This window comes from Crinia signifera, chromosome 8 (genome assembly GCF_055691185.1).
Source record: "Crinia signifera chromosome 8, ASM5569118v1, whole genome shotgun sequence".
Classification (NCBI taxonomy): Eukaryota; Metazoa; Chordata; class Amphibia; order Anura; family Myobatrachidae; genus Crinia; species Crinia signifera.
This window is the reverse complement of record NC_139224.1, coordinates 68,160,784-68,176,167: the sequence shown is the minus strand read 5'-3', so window position 1 is coordinate 68,176,167 and position 15,384 is coordinate 68,160,784. Positions and strand designations below refer to the sequence as shown.

The following is a 15,384-nucleotide window of genomic DNA, read 5'->3' as shown; positions in this document are numbered from 1 at the left end:
ATAAATAAAAATTAGATTCTGATTGGTTGCCCATAGTAAATTTCCCCCATAGACTCCTATTGCTTAACGTTAAGCTGGGTGCAGATATTGGCTAATGGCCAGTTCTGACTAAGCTGATTTTGGCTAAGTGCACACGCAATTTTGTTTTTGTGTACCAAAGTCCAAATTCAGGTTGGTTTGCAAAGTAAACTCCCACTTTAACCCCTTCACTGGTAATTCCGGAAATTTTCCGAGCTATGCTTTAGTGCCAACACTGGCATTCCTGGCAAATTTCTGGGATTGCCACTGTCTCCCTCTCCTTGGCACCGTGCAACGCCACTGTGCTCAGTGGAGCAAGCAATGAGCAAAGCTTCAGCCACTGCCCGGCTTCGGCTGCCTGGACCCTGCTCCTCCCTCCTGGCTGTGTGCGGCGTGACCTTGCCAACGTCACGCCGCACACATCTGGGTTGCCAGGGGCAGGGCCTGCAGTGGCTGATAAAATGCACAGCAGCGCTGCCTGGACCAGGACACTCCCTGTGGGGGGTTTTTAGGGAGTGCTTTTTTTTCCAAAAAAAACCTGCCCTGTGGGGAGTGCCCCCTAAAAAATAAATTTCCCCACTTTAAGGGGTTAATAGACAAAACCATGTGCACTGCAGGTAAGGCAGATGTGACATATTTGATGAGGCAGTATGGATGGTGTAATGGTTAGCATTACTGCCTCACAACACTGAGGTCATGGGTTTCATTCCTACCATGTCTCTAACTGTGCGGAGTTAGTATATTCTCCCCGTGCTTGCGTGGGTTTCCTCCTGGTACTCTGGTTTCCTCCCACAATCCTAAAATATACTGGTAGGCTAATTGGCTCAAGAAAATTAACTCTACAATGTCTGTGTGTGCGTGTACATGTGGTAGGACTGATGTGAATGTTCAAATATCCTCTGTAAAGCGCTGCGGAACATGTATGCACTATATAAGAAACTGTTAATAAATAAATAATATATGTGCAGACAGAGTTACATTTGGGTGGGACATGTTCAAACTGAAATCTAAATTGCAGCGAAAAAATAAATCAGCTATTATTTACTCTGCACAGAAACCAAAATTACTCACCCAAATCTAACTCTTTCTGCACATGTTACATCATCCTATCAACGGTTTTGCGTTTGCTTTTGCAAACCAACCTGAATCATCCCCTATGTGATCATGTGTGATTTGGCCATAGGTCAAATAGACAGACAGTGGCTTAGTCAAAATTGCCTTGCCTGCACGGTCTATTGCACCTGGCGGCAGACGTTGCAGGGCTACACATCGCTATTGCCAGCAGGGTAACTAGCTAGACAATTTTGACTATATAATACAATTGTCTAACTCATTGCAACATTTGTACACCCTTTAAAGGTCCACATTAAGGGCCCTGAGAGGGTGAAAATTTTAGAAGATTAGAATGCATTGTGATAATGCACCGGCATTGTGATAAAGTGTACACTGGATATTTAAATGATTGTCGTTCTGATCCGTTGGAATCATCTAAATCAGGCATGTCCAAACTATGTCCCTCCAGCTATTGTGGAACTACACATACCAGCATGCCTTGCTATAGTTTAAGCATTCCCTAATAGCAAAACTGTGGCAAGGCATGATGGGACTTGTAGTTTTACAACAGCTGGAGGGCCATAGTTTGGACATTCCTGATCTAAACAGTTTAAAATAGCATCTAATGCGTACCCAGCTTAAGTCTCAATATTGTGCAGTGTGTTACCAGCAAATGGGGATGATGATCAATTTAAATTCAATCTCCTCTTGGCGCACCATGTCCTATGAGAATCTGCTAACGTCTTTATGTTAGACAAAAATGCATTACAACAGGACTAGAACACACCATGGGACTTGCGAGTCCCGAAACATTCTATTTCTGAGCACATGGATTAAAATTAATCCCTGAGATTTTCACCTGTTTACAAATCTCCGAGTGCCGCTTTATTGATTTTTCCACTACATGAAGGAGGTTTCATTACCTTGACAGTGAGGGCACCGGAGCCGGTTATTTGCAGCGATTTCAGTTAAGTCCTGAGTGACAGGTCCATCCGGTACATATATGTGTGTGTGTGTGCGACACAGATGCGTGCAACTGTATACGAACCCTGTAAAGTGTTGCTTCATATACTTACAGCCCCTCCTCTTTAATAATTTCCATCAGCACAACTGCAGTATTACGGGATTTCCTCTTGTCATCCACTGAGATAAAAAAATAAACAACTGCATAAGGATATTACTAGTTTTGTTAAACATTATTAAACTTATTATTAAATTTATTAAACATTATTGTCACAGGATAATAAAAACTGAAAAAAAAGGAGGATGTATAACTTCAATACTGTATTTAAGCAGATACATACCTCCCAACTTTTGAAGTTGGGAGGTCGGGACGTTCGCGCGGCTAAGCCGCGCGGCCTCGAGAAAAGGGGGCGTGGCCTCATGGGGTGACGCGAACTCCGGCCACACCCCGTTTTCGCCGCTGAATAGACGCTGTGCGCATGCGCACAGCGTCTATTCTCGGCAAGCTGGGGGGCTCCCAACTGTCCCCCCCACCGCGGGACAATGGCGACCCCGGGCGGGACGCGGAAACGTCCCCGAATATCGGGACGTTCCCGCGGTAAGCGTGACAGTTGGGAGGTATGCAGATATAAATATACAGAAAATATAGAGCAGAACTAGAGTCAAAGAATGTGTATAAATTAAATTTATATGGAACTTACAGAGATCTTTAAATTAAAGGGCAACATTTGGACACAGAACATGTACTCAAAATTTTTTATAATAAATTAAACAAATAAAATCAAGATGGACACATGTTGCCTATTCCTTAGAGGCTGCATTGCAGACATTCTGTTAGAGAGACATAGCTCTTCCTGTACATGGCACAGCCGCAACTTTGCTTCTGTTTCTCCTCAATGGGGTTCTGTGTTATTGAGCACCCCTTTGTTTCCTGGCTGCCATCAAGGTAAAGGCCAGTATGTACATCCCACCCTCCCAATGTGTATATCCCTGTGACTGCACAATCTCTGTTCCTCCCCTTGCATGTGTGCCTTTCTCTACCCCAAAATGTGTATTACACATAACAAGCCCCCTGGCTCTGTCCATCAATATATTGTGTTTGTATGTGTCTTTCTTTCCAACATATGTGTCTTCTGCTATGTGCACCTCCCCTTTTCTGTCCTAAAAAAAGATTTGTGTTTGTAAAGAACCGCATTGCGGATACCCCGTCTTTTTTCCTCTTTGGGAAAAATGGTAGAAATATACATAACTACCCAATGTTCTTCTTACACAACACCTACTGTCCTATGACTGGCCTATGCCAACCTTTTCGGGGTTCCGCGTCCCAGATTCAAACTTAGTATTAGGGACCCACCAGAAATGAGGCCACCGTGAAGCTGGTTGGTGGGCAAATATTTATTGGCCAATTAATATACCAAGAGCCTCTATTATTGATTAATAATATGGAGTGTGCATCTGCACCATGTATTTTTCTTTGCAGAACTACAAGTCCCAGCATGATAGCACCTCATGTATCTTGGGTGTGCATTCTAAGATCCCCCCCCCCAATACACAACACCTACCTCTGCTTTCCCTCTTCCCCTCTTTTTCCATTTCTACCTTCTTCCCACTTCACTTTGTTTGTCCTCTTCTGCTAAACTTGCTGGAGCCCTGCATGCACCTAATCATAAGTACCCTAGAATGGCACTTAAGAGCAATCTGCTGATTTTAAGAATTTGCGCCCTAGAGACAGAGAATCTTATAGGGCATACACAAGGTTCGATTTGGTCTATTTTTCTATATGATTTTGCTTATATAAGCAAAATCTAATCGAAATCAAACAGAAATAGAGTAGCATTGAAGTAGAATAGAAAAATAGACTGTGCAGGCAAGACTATATAGTAAAGATCTGTACTACATTATATAGACTAAGGGCAGCATTCAATGAGAATTTTGACGATGTGCAGCGAATCCTGTTTAGGATTCGCTGCACATTCGCCACTGCCCGCCGCGTTCCGGAGCCTCGCCGGCTCCAGTATTCAATGAGTCAGGGGCTCACTGCCCCTGACCGGCGAATTTTAACTCCTGCGGCGAGGCCGCTGGGAGCCTGAGGACGGCGGCAGGCAGGGAGATGGAAGTCTCCCTGCCTGCCCTAGAACGTTTGTGGGGGGGGAGGTGGGCTCCCCGGGAGCCAGGCAGCCCCCCGGGATAGCCAACAGGGGACCGGGTATACACTACACCCGATCGTACATATGTAATGATCGGGTGCAGTGAATATATGAATATCTAATGAGCGGCTCGGCTCCCGGCCCCCTGCTGGCTGCTGTGTAAAAAAAAACATATATGTATATATTTTTTTTTATTAAATATATATTCATGTGCTTACAGCACATGAATAAAAATAGCATGCCCCTCCTCAGAATAAAATTCCTGATTTTTTGACACAATGTAAAAAACAAAACACTTTATTTTAAAAGTTCACATTCCACTTCACCATAAAAAGATAGCGATTGCTACTCGGTGAATCATGGCGATAAAAACCTTGAAATGTATTCGCCATCTGGTCATTGAATAGGGTGATTCACCGTTTTAGTAAAAAAAAAAAAAAAAATCGCCGTACAGCGCGAAAATAGCACAAAATCGCCATAAAACATGGCGAGTCAGCCTCATTGAATACTGCCCTAAATCAAATGTGTACATGGCGCCGTGCGATTCGATTGGGATTGAAGAGAAATTACATCGCAACATGTGTACACCTCTTTAGGCTGGGTGTACACTATGTTGCCAGGTCTGTCAACAGAACAGTACACACTTACTAATCAGCCGCTCTATATAAAAATAATTTTAATTAAATAGCATATTTTTTCTCCAATTGGAAGCTTAACAGGTAGAAATAACATAGTTTAGGAGGTTTACATGTTCAAAAACAGCACAGAAAAAAAAAAAAAAACATAAAAAGGACAGACAACATTTTGGGTCATCAGTTGCAGGATTATTCATCCTCCCACAAAGGAATCAACCATGTTAGGTGCACTACAAAGTATCATACTGGGTGGAGTAGGAAAGAAACATGTAGCAACTTTGGTAAATTATACTAAGTATTCACATGATCTATTACAGATACATAGGTTACCAGCACCTTTTTTTTTTTTAAATATAATTCTTTATTTCGTTTATAAAAGATTTAACATGAAGGAGGTAGGAATAACATTATGCTAACTCCTCCTCCAACAAATACACATACATCTGATAACATTTCTAATAAACAATATTCGATCCATACTATTTAACAATACAATCTACACAAAACATACATGACAAGACACACATTCAGGACCCATACTCTTGGCTCTTTTAGATCACCTTCTCTTCATATTGTATTACCTTTTCATTTAATGGCCTAACATACTTCACAGTATATTTACCACTAATAGACAGGATGGTGTTACCGTTGTTCCTGTTGCGCTGCTGCCATCCATGTGCGGGTAACCCCCATTGGTGGATGGTGAGCGGCACCAGGTCAGGGTAGTGAAACCATGGAGTATAGTGAGTGCCAAGATTCTGCCCTCCCGTGCTGCATGCGCTGTTACAGACAGGGAGAGAAGGTAAGAGGTGTGGAGATGGAGAAATTCCTGGTATTAAGTGCGGGTATGCGTCTGTTCTATCATGTGCTGTGCTGCGGACGCCGTCGTGCACGGCGGTAGGTCTGAAGGATCGTTTAGCCCCAGAAGGCTTTTTCAACAGATGTGTTATGGCTAGTGAAATTAAGTTGCGCGACTTAATTTGCCATCCGGGGAAAAGTAGGAGATTATACAACCTGAAAGCATGGGATGGGTTGGTGGAAGAATTGGGCCCATTTTGTAGACCCCTCCTGTCCCTCTCCATACAGGCTATAAGAAGGGAATAAAAACCTTAAAAGACCTATATGTAAATCAAGACCTCAGATCTTTCTCCCAATTGAGAGAGAAGTTTGAGATTCCGAAAAAATCATTACCCATTTAAATGCCTCAGGGAAAAAAGGGGGGATCTCATTAATATATAAAGAAAATCGGGACACAAAAAAACTTAGAAAAGACCGAATGGCAAAAGAAATGGGAGGAGGGTCTGAATTTCTCAATGGTTAAGGAAGGTTGGGCACAGATGTTTGAACTGACACATAAAAAAACAAAAAAAAACAAAAGCAAAGCAAGTAAAAATTGGCATGCATGGACAATATTTAGAGATAGGTGAGAGATTGTGGTGATTAGAACTCAGCCTTGGGTAAGAAACAGGCAAGCGAGAGTGGATTAGTGGTACATATACCATGAAGTATGTTAGCCCATTAGATGAAAAGGTAATACAATATGAAGAGAAGGTGATCTAAAAGAGCCAAGAGTATGGGTCCTCAACGTGTGTCTTGTCATGTATGTTTTGTGTAGATTGTATTGTTAAATAGTATGGATCGAATATTACTTATTAGAAATGTTATCAGATGTATGTGTATTTGTCGGAGGAGTTAGCATAATGTTATTCCTACCTCCCTCATGTTATCTATTTTATATACAAAATTAAATAAAGAATTATATAAAAAAAAAAAAAAAAAAAAAAAGGTGCTGGTAACCTATGTAGAGGAGCCCATACACGCTCCGTTGTGCATGTACGTTTTGTACTTAACCCCTTCCTGACACAGCATGTTTTTGCCTTCCTGACAGAGCCCTTTTTTTCAAATCTGACATGTATCACTTAAGTGGGGATAACTTTTTTTTGCTTTTACTTATCCCAGTGATTTTGAGATTGTTTTTTCGTGACACATTGTACTTCAAGTTAGTGGTAAATTTTCGTCGATACAGTCTGTGTTTGTTTGTGAAAAATACCAAAATGTCGGAAAAAAATGGAAAATTTAGCAATTTGCAAAATGTTAAATTTTCTGCTTGTGAGACAAATAATCATACCACTCAAAATAGTTAATAACTAACATAGACCATATGTCTACTTTATGTTTCCATCATTATTTCAACTTCCTTTTAATTTTTTTGGACACTAGGAGGCTTACAATATGAATAGCAAATTTTCAAATTTTCAAGAAAATTTTAAACACTGATTTTTTTAGGGACCAGTTCAGTTCTGATGTGACTTTGAGGGACTTGTATGTGAGACACCCCCATAAATGATGCCATTTCAAAAACTGCACCCCTCACAGTATTCAAAACAGCATTTTGGAAGTTTGTTAACCCTTTAGGTGTTTCACAGGAATTAAAACAAAGTGTAGGTCAAATTTCAAAATTTCATTTTTTTTGCAGATTTGCAATTTTAATACATTTTTCTAAGGAACACAGTAGATTTTACTAGAGAAATGTGACTAAAAATTTATTCCCCCAATTCTTTTGTTTTCATAAATATCCTATATGTGGCCCTAGTGTGCACGTTGACCAAACCACAGGCTTCATAATAGAAGGAGCACCTACTTGATTTTGGAGCCTCCTTTTTATGAGATTATTTTTTAGGCACCATGTAGGTTTCTAGGCACCATAAGATGCTAAAAGTTAGGAACCTCCCCCACAAGTGACCCCATTTTGCAAACTAGACCCTTCAGGGAATTCATCTAGGGGTATAGTGTACATTTCAAACCCCCAGGGGTTTTACCAATTTTGATACAACTGGGCTGTGAAAATGAAAAAATTTAATTTTTCATTTTCACAGCTCAGTTGTATCAAAATTGGTGAAACCCCTGGGGGTTTGAAATGTACACTATACCCCTAGATGAATTCCCTAAAGGGTGTAGTTTGCAAAATGGGGTCACTTGTGGGGGGGTTCCACTGTATGGGTGCTTCAGGGGTCATTCAACCAGAATCTGTGCTGCAAAATCCAAAAATCACTCCTTCCCTTCTGAGTCCTGCCATGCACCCAAATGGTATTTTTTGGTCACATGTGAGGCATTGCCGTACTCGGGAGAAATTGGGGCACAGATTTTGGGGTGCTTTGTCTCCTTCATTCCTTGTGAAAATGAAAAATTTGGAGCCAGAACTGCATTTTTGTGTAAAAAATTTAATTTTTCATTTTCACAGCTCAGTTGTATCAAAATTGGTGAAACCCCTGGGGGTTTGAAATGTACACTATACCCCTAGATGAATTCCCTAAAGGGTGTAGTTTGCAAAATGGGGTCACTTGTGGGGGGGTTCCACTGTATGGGTGCTTCAGGGGTCATTCAACCAGAATCTGTGCTGCAAAATCCAAATATCACTCCTTCCCTTCTGAGTCCTGCCATGCACCCAACTGGTATTTTTTGGTCACATGTGAGGCATTGCCATACTCGGGAGAAATTGGGGCACAGATTTTGGGGTGCTTTGTCTCCTTCATTCCTTGCGAAAATGAAAAATTTTAAACCAGATCTGCATTTTTGTGTAAAAAAATGTAATTTTTTACACAAAAATGCAGTTCTGGCTCAAAGTTTTTCATTTTCACAAGGAATGAAGGAGACAAAGCACCCCAAAATCTGTGCCCCAATTTCTCCCGAGTACGGCAATGCCTCACATGTGACCAAAAAATACCAGTTGGGTGCATGGCAGGACTCAGAAGGGAAGGAGTGATATTTGGTGGTGGAATGAATGGTGGGTGCTATGTCGCATTAGCAAGACCCCCGAAGCTCCAATACAGTGGAACCCCCCTCACATGTGACCCCATTTTGCTCACCAGATTTGGGAGGGGGTCTGGCGCTGCGGCTGGTGGGGGGGTGGGAGGGGTGCTGGCGCTGCGGCAGCCGGGTGGGTGGGAGGGGGGACTGCCGGGTGGGAGGGGGGGGGGGGCTGGCGATCGGTGGTGATCGGTGCTGTACTTAACAGCACCGATCACCACCGATCACTGTGTTACCGAGCGGCTTAGCTGCCGGTAACACAGAAAACGCTGTGAATGGCTGTTCAGATTTGAACAGCCAATCACAGCGATCGCCGACCGGGGCTCAGGGACAGCAGACATCTCCAAACTGTCACCGCGTCTATGGACGCGGTGACAGTTTAAAACCATGACGTATATATACGTCTTCGGTCGGGAAGTACCTCCCGACCATGACGTATATATACGTCTTCGGTCGGGAATATCTATCTGTATATATATATATATATATATATATATATATATATATATATATATATATATATATATATATATATATATATATATATATGCCCAGGGGTCTACACTGCTGTTATATATATATATATATATATATATATATGTGTGTATATACACACACACATATATATATATATATATATATACACATACACACACATATATATATATATATATATATATATATATACACACACATACACACATACATATATATATATATATATATATATATATATATATAAAAAATCATTTCATTTTATTTCTTTCATTTTTACATGGCCCCGTAGGCTGCTGCTGCTGCTGCTGGCGGGGGGGAGGGAAGGGGGAGGCAGCGCTGCGGCGCTGCTGGATCAGAGCAGAGGGAGGAGAGCGACTGCCGGGCTGGGGTAAGAGCACAGAGCTGCCGGGTGGGTGGGAGGGGGGGTCTGCGGATCGGTGGTGATCGGTGCTGTACTTAACAGCACCGATCACCACCGATCTCTGTGTTACCGAGCGGCTTAGCCGCCGGTAACACAGGAAACGCTGTGAATGGCTGTTCAGATTTGAACAGCCAATCACAGCGATCGCCGACCGGGGGGGGCATCCCCCCTGTCAGGGACAGCAGACATCTCCAAACTGTCACCGCGTCTATAGACGCGGTGACAGTTTAAATCCATGACGTACATTTATGCCATGTGTCGCGAAGTACTTCCCGACCATGACGTAAATGTACGTCAAATGTCGGGAAGGGGTTAAATAGTACACATCGTATCGCATGCCTTGTGCATGCAATGTGATGAAAAGCTAGTACAAAGAGTATGTGCAGCACATACTTTTTGTACTGTACGATGAGATGCGCGCATCCCAAAGTACAAAATGGAGCCGCCGCGATCACAGCGTGTATGGGCTCCTTATCTCTAATAGATTATTTTTCTTTATTGCTCTAAGGGCCTTATTCTTGTTCACTCTTTCTGACAAAATCATTCTTAGATGGACAAAACCATGTGCACTGCAGGTGGGGCAGATGTAACTTGTGCAGAGAGAATTAGATTTGGGTGGGGTTTTACTTCAAAGTGAGATCTATATTGCAGTGTAAAAATAAAGCAGCCAGTATTTACCCTGCACAGAAACAAAATAACTCACCCAAATCTAATTATCTCTGAACATTTTACATCTGCCCCCCTGCAGTGCACATGGTTTTGTCCATCTAAGAAGGATTTTGTCAGAAAGAGTGAACTAGAATAACCCCCTAAGTGTCACAAATATTTGCAGTAGATTTTTCTACTGAACGCTATTTTGATGAATAAGCTTATACAATTTATCCTACCCAAGCAAGGGGACATAAATTCATACCCTGAAAGGTGTTCTTCTAAGAAAGTGTAAATATTATATGTTTTGTGTGTCCTTATATATGTGTGTGTGCAATGTATAGAGTTATTTTATAAAGAAACAATAAAAGCTAATACCCCTTTTTCACTTGCAGTCCCGGGAATATGTTCCAGGATGCTTCCCGGGACACTACCCGGGAATGTACCCTTTCACACTGCATTCAGACCCAGGATAGCCCCATTCATACTGATCCCGGGAAATCACTGCAAATACCATATGAAATGGTCATTTTAAATAAAAAAAAAAGTGATGACAAGGGTGTTTAAAATTATTATTTTTTTATTTGGTTTAGCACCTTTGGATTTTAGGTGCAATTTTTATTTGCCTTTCATTTTGCCTTTGTATAGACACTACAATAAAACAATAAAGAAACCCTCCTCCACCCGTACCACCCCCATCCCAACCGCCCCCGTCCCAATCCCCCCATACCAACCGCCCCTATCCCAACCTCCCTCGTCCTAACCCCTCCATCCCAAACAAGAATTGCTTGAAGTTTAGCATTTCAAGCTAACCGAATGCACAACCAGTTGTGCATTAACACTTTAAGTGCAAAACAATGAACTACAGGTACATAAACACTGAGGTAAACTGGTGCCTAAGCACTTTAAGTGCAACACAAAATGTACTAGTAGTGCATAAACAACGAGGTAAACTAGTGCCGAGGCACTTTAAGTGCAAAACAAACAAAATAAATTTAATAAATGTGCCTATAGCTTTAAGACAAATTGCGAAAAACTGAAAACTCTGAAGTTTGCTCATTTGCAGCATTGCTTGAAACAAAGTATGGTCCATGATTATATGTGGAATAACCCGGTTCAGGGTATTGTGAGCTGTGGTGTTGGCTTGGAGCTTTTGGATTATTGAACAAACATTCCAAGAACGCCATGTTAATTTGCTGCAATTCCCTATGACGCTCAAGAGCCTCTCTATTCATGCGTTCCTGCATTGACAGGATTTTAGAAAGAAATGAGTCCTGCATTTCACGCTCGGCCTCTAAAAATTTGTCGATCCTTGCATTCTCCTGTGTGGACATAGCATTGTCCATTTCTCTGAGTTCTTCAACAAGGGCACTTGTCATGGCTCTAGCTGCTTGCCCCGCTTTGTTAATTTTCTTCGTTCTAGGTGGAACGTTGTAAACTGTAAAGATAAGATATAAATTGAAAATGACCATACATAAAAATAGCAGCTTTGGCAAACTATTTAATCCACCTACACACTCAGTGGCGTAACTAGAAACATGTGGGCCCCATAGCAAAAGTTTGTAAGGGCCCCTATTTCTCACCTAATGCTAAAAAAATGCATAAAGCATATAATACTTTGACAGGCAAAATGGGCCCCTCTCAGCTCTGGGCTCCATAGCAGCTGTACCCCTTGCACCCATGGTAGTTACGCCCTTGTACACACTGCTTAACACTGCGACATCACTGCAGGTTATACTTTGATAACTGTATATTATGTCACCCCCCCTTACCCTGTAAACCCCCTTCCCACAGCCTACAAGTCCCATCATCCCATCTTTAAAAAATAAACTTACTGTTTCTCTGCAAAGTTGGGGAGACGGCACTTTGTGGAAACCCACTGTCACTGGTTGCAGCTTCCACGACCTCTTCAACGGTGACGGATATGCTGCCATCAGGGCTGGGCAGGTGGGTGGATGTTTCATGCTCACTACAATCAGGTGTGTCCTCAATTAGCAGGGGTGATGAGTGGCAGACTTCACTTGTCTGTGTATCTTCAGGGCCTTGGCTGGTTTCTGCAGCAATGTACTTTGAACTTGAAGACAGACTCACAGGATTGCAGAGAGCTGTGTGCCCGAAGACGGTTGCGCAGATATCATAATATTCCCATTAGATGCGGCTAGCCCCACTCTTTTTACGGTTGTTGTCATGCACCTTCATGAACTTCTTTCTCAGGGTCTTCAGTTTATTAACAACTTGCTGTTGTGTCCGGATCATGCCTCTGGCTTCAAGCAGCTTTGATATGTTTTTATAAACCACGGCATCTTTTACTGTGCCAGTAATTTGGCGTTTTATCTCCTCCTCACCCCTTATGCTCAGGAGCTCTCTCACTTCCTGGTCCGTCCAGTTTGCCATGATGCCTGTCTGCTCCGATCTGCGCTGTCCAGGGCTTCTCTTCCGCTTTCCAGTGCGATTAAAGATGACATCAGCATTGTGAGCCCAAACAAAGCTCCAATCAGCAGCTTTTTTAAAGTCCCGTGTACGGGACCATTCACACTGGCCGCATCCTGTGTCGATTCAGGGTCCTACCCAGGTCAGGACCTGGGTAGAGATCCCGGAATGCTGAACACGGGATATTCCTCAAAGACACTTTCACACTGCACTAAATCCCGGGTTGATGCGCGTTCATGTGCAAAAACCCGGGATATTTTTGCAAGTGGAAAAGGGGTATAAGTTTTACTAAAATAAATTGACAGGGAAATTCCCCCTACTACACCCCAATAAACCCTAAATTACCAATCAGAGTCCTAGGACTTATACAACCCCTAATTGATTTAACGCCATTATAACAATCATATTGTCTAACTAGCTGACCCGCCCGGCGTTGCCCGGGAAAACCTTGGTGTTTTTTTTTTATTTCCAAAATTGCTGAAAAATGTCATCTTACAGTATGCTGTGCCAAAGACCTAAGATTGTAATTTGTTATAGATTCCACCATAATGTTAGAATGTGTTTGCATTGATACTCAATGACGGCAATGAAATCAGGTGTGCTGTTGTTGTTTGAAACACAACGCTCCTGAGTTGATAACTTGTATGTGTTGATGAATTCCACATCCACTCCTGAGATTTAGCACCTATGACATACCTTCCAACATCTGAGGGTCAGAAATTGGTACAAAATCTGAAAGGGACGTGGCCACACCTTCATTTCTATACTTTCAATGGTACAGTTTCTAGGGTGTGTAATTACAGGCGCTGAGTGCGTGGAGACCGGGGTGGACGTTACTTCCCGCGCCATAATTAATTCACCGCTCCCTGCCACTGCCGCTCCCCTCACCGATCATGCCTGCAACAGTCTCTGAGGTCTGGAGATCTGTAAAGCACATGCACCGGGCATCTCTACCAAACAGTGGGGCAGCCACTGAGTGTGGGAGCAGGTCCGCGGGCCTGGCCACATGACATCATGACTCGATGCACGCTAACCGCACCACTGCGATGCACCACTGGGAACGGGTGCAATGGGCCAAATTCTTCCCTACACCCACAAGGCCAATACACCGATCCAGCCATCGCAATCATAAATGGGTGCATTGATAAGGTTTGGAGTGTAATAAGAAGTTGAAGAATAAGACTGAGATAAAGATTTGCCATGTTAAAGTGTACAATTTACTCAATAAATTGTGAAAAAACCATATACGTGTACATAGAAGTACAATTAAAAAATGAAAGTAGGATTAAAAAATAAGTTCTGATTCAAACTGATAATTGTTTGGATGGGGTGGGTTTCGAAACAAATCTATAGGTGAGTGGGGGTATGGATATTGTGGGCATAATTGGTGTTTGGTACACCTACAGGGGGTCCTCAATTGATGGGATTTTCAGTACAGTGTCATGGTCACAGGTCACCATAGCGGGATTCCCAATTGGGGTCCAGGTGGTCTTTCAGGGACCCTTTACAATCGCGTAGGTCTCTCCTCCTTGAGCCTATAGTCTCCCTTAATGATAGTCAATCACTGAGGGAGTCCATAGGCTCCAGAAGAAGAGACCAACGGGATTGTAAAGGGACCCCTAAAAGACCACCTGAACCCCAATTGGAAATACCCCTATGGTGACACTGAAGTGAACATTTCTCATCAACTGGGGACCCCCTGTGGGTGTATAAAACACTAATTATGCCCACAATATCCATACCCCCTCCACCTATAGATTTGTTTTGCAACCCACCCCATCCAAACAATTATCAGTTTGAATCAGAATTTATTTTTTAATCCTACTTTCATTTCTTGATTGTACTTCTATGTACACATATTTATTTCACGATTTATTGAGTAAATTGTTCACTATAACGTGACACATCTTCATCTTCTTACACTTCAAACAAATACATGCAGCGCACATGCCCATCGACCAAACGTTATCTATGAATCAAAAGAGTCTGGGAAACCCTTAAGGCAGAGCAGTGCCTAACATCCAACTGACTAACAGGGTGAGTGCAGTGTACCCACTTTGTATTGATCAACGGGTGCATTGGCCAGGACAAAGATTTCTCAGTGCAACTGGCTGGGGTGCGCAGAGATGGATATGGGGAAAAAAAGAAAAGCCGGTACATTAGGTAGTTTTTAATTAGTCGGTACAGACTGTTAAATAAACGGCGTGTGTGTTACTGTTTTTGTGTGTGTGATGTAGTGTATGTGGTTGTGTGTGTTGTGTTGTATGTGTCTGTCCAATGCGTAAGTGTGTGAGGTGTTCTATGTATATACAGTATGCGTATGTGTGTGTTGTGCCTTTGTGTATCTGTGCAGTGTTTAAGTATGTGTTTTGTGTGTTGTACTGTTTTTTGGGTGTGTGTGGTGAATGTGGGTGTGTGTTGCGCTGTTAGAGGTATGTTATGTATGTGTGTGTTGTGTGTATCTGCCCAATGTGTAAGTGCGTAAGGTGTGCTATGTATAAATGTGTGTGTGTGTGTGTGTGTAGTGTGCTGTGTGTATCTGTGCAATGTTTGTGTGTGTTCTTTGTATTGTACTGTTTTTGGATGCGTGTTGTAGTGAATGTGGGTGTGTGTTGTACCATGAGTGGTGTGTTATGTGTTTTGTGTATCTGCTGACTGTGAGGTGCGCTACATATATATGTGCAGTAGTGTGCGTATCCTGACAATGCTTAAGTGTGTGTGTTCTGTGTATTTCTGTATCTACACAATGTTTAAGTGTGTGTGT

General features: G+C 42.4%; 1 protein-coding gene across 1 annotated transcript in view; it reads right to left on the bottom strand.

Annotated features, from left to right (window-relative positions):
• SLC25A17 (solute carrier family 25 member 17) overlaps window positions 1-15,384 on the bottom strand; it is a 92,812-nt gene that overhangs the window by 60,412 nt on the left and 17,016 nt on the right. Inside the window, exon 3 of the mRNA XM_083156642.1 lies at window positions 2,148-2,214. Within this exon, the coding sequence (XP_083012768.1) occupies window positions 2,148-2,214 (67 nt within the window). The remainder of the gene's footprint in view (window positions 1-2,147; window positions 2,215-15,384) is intronic.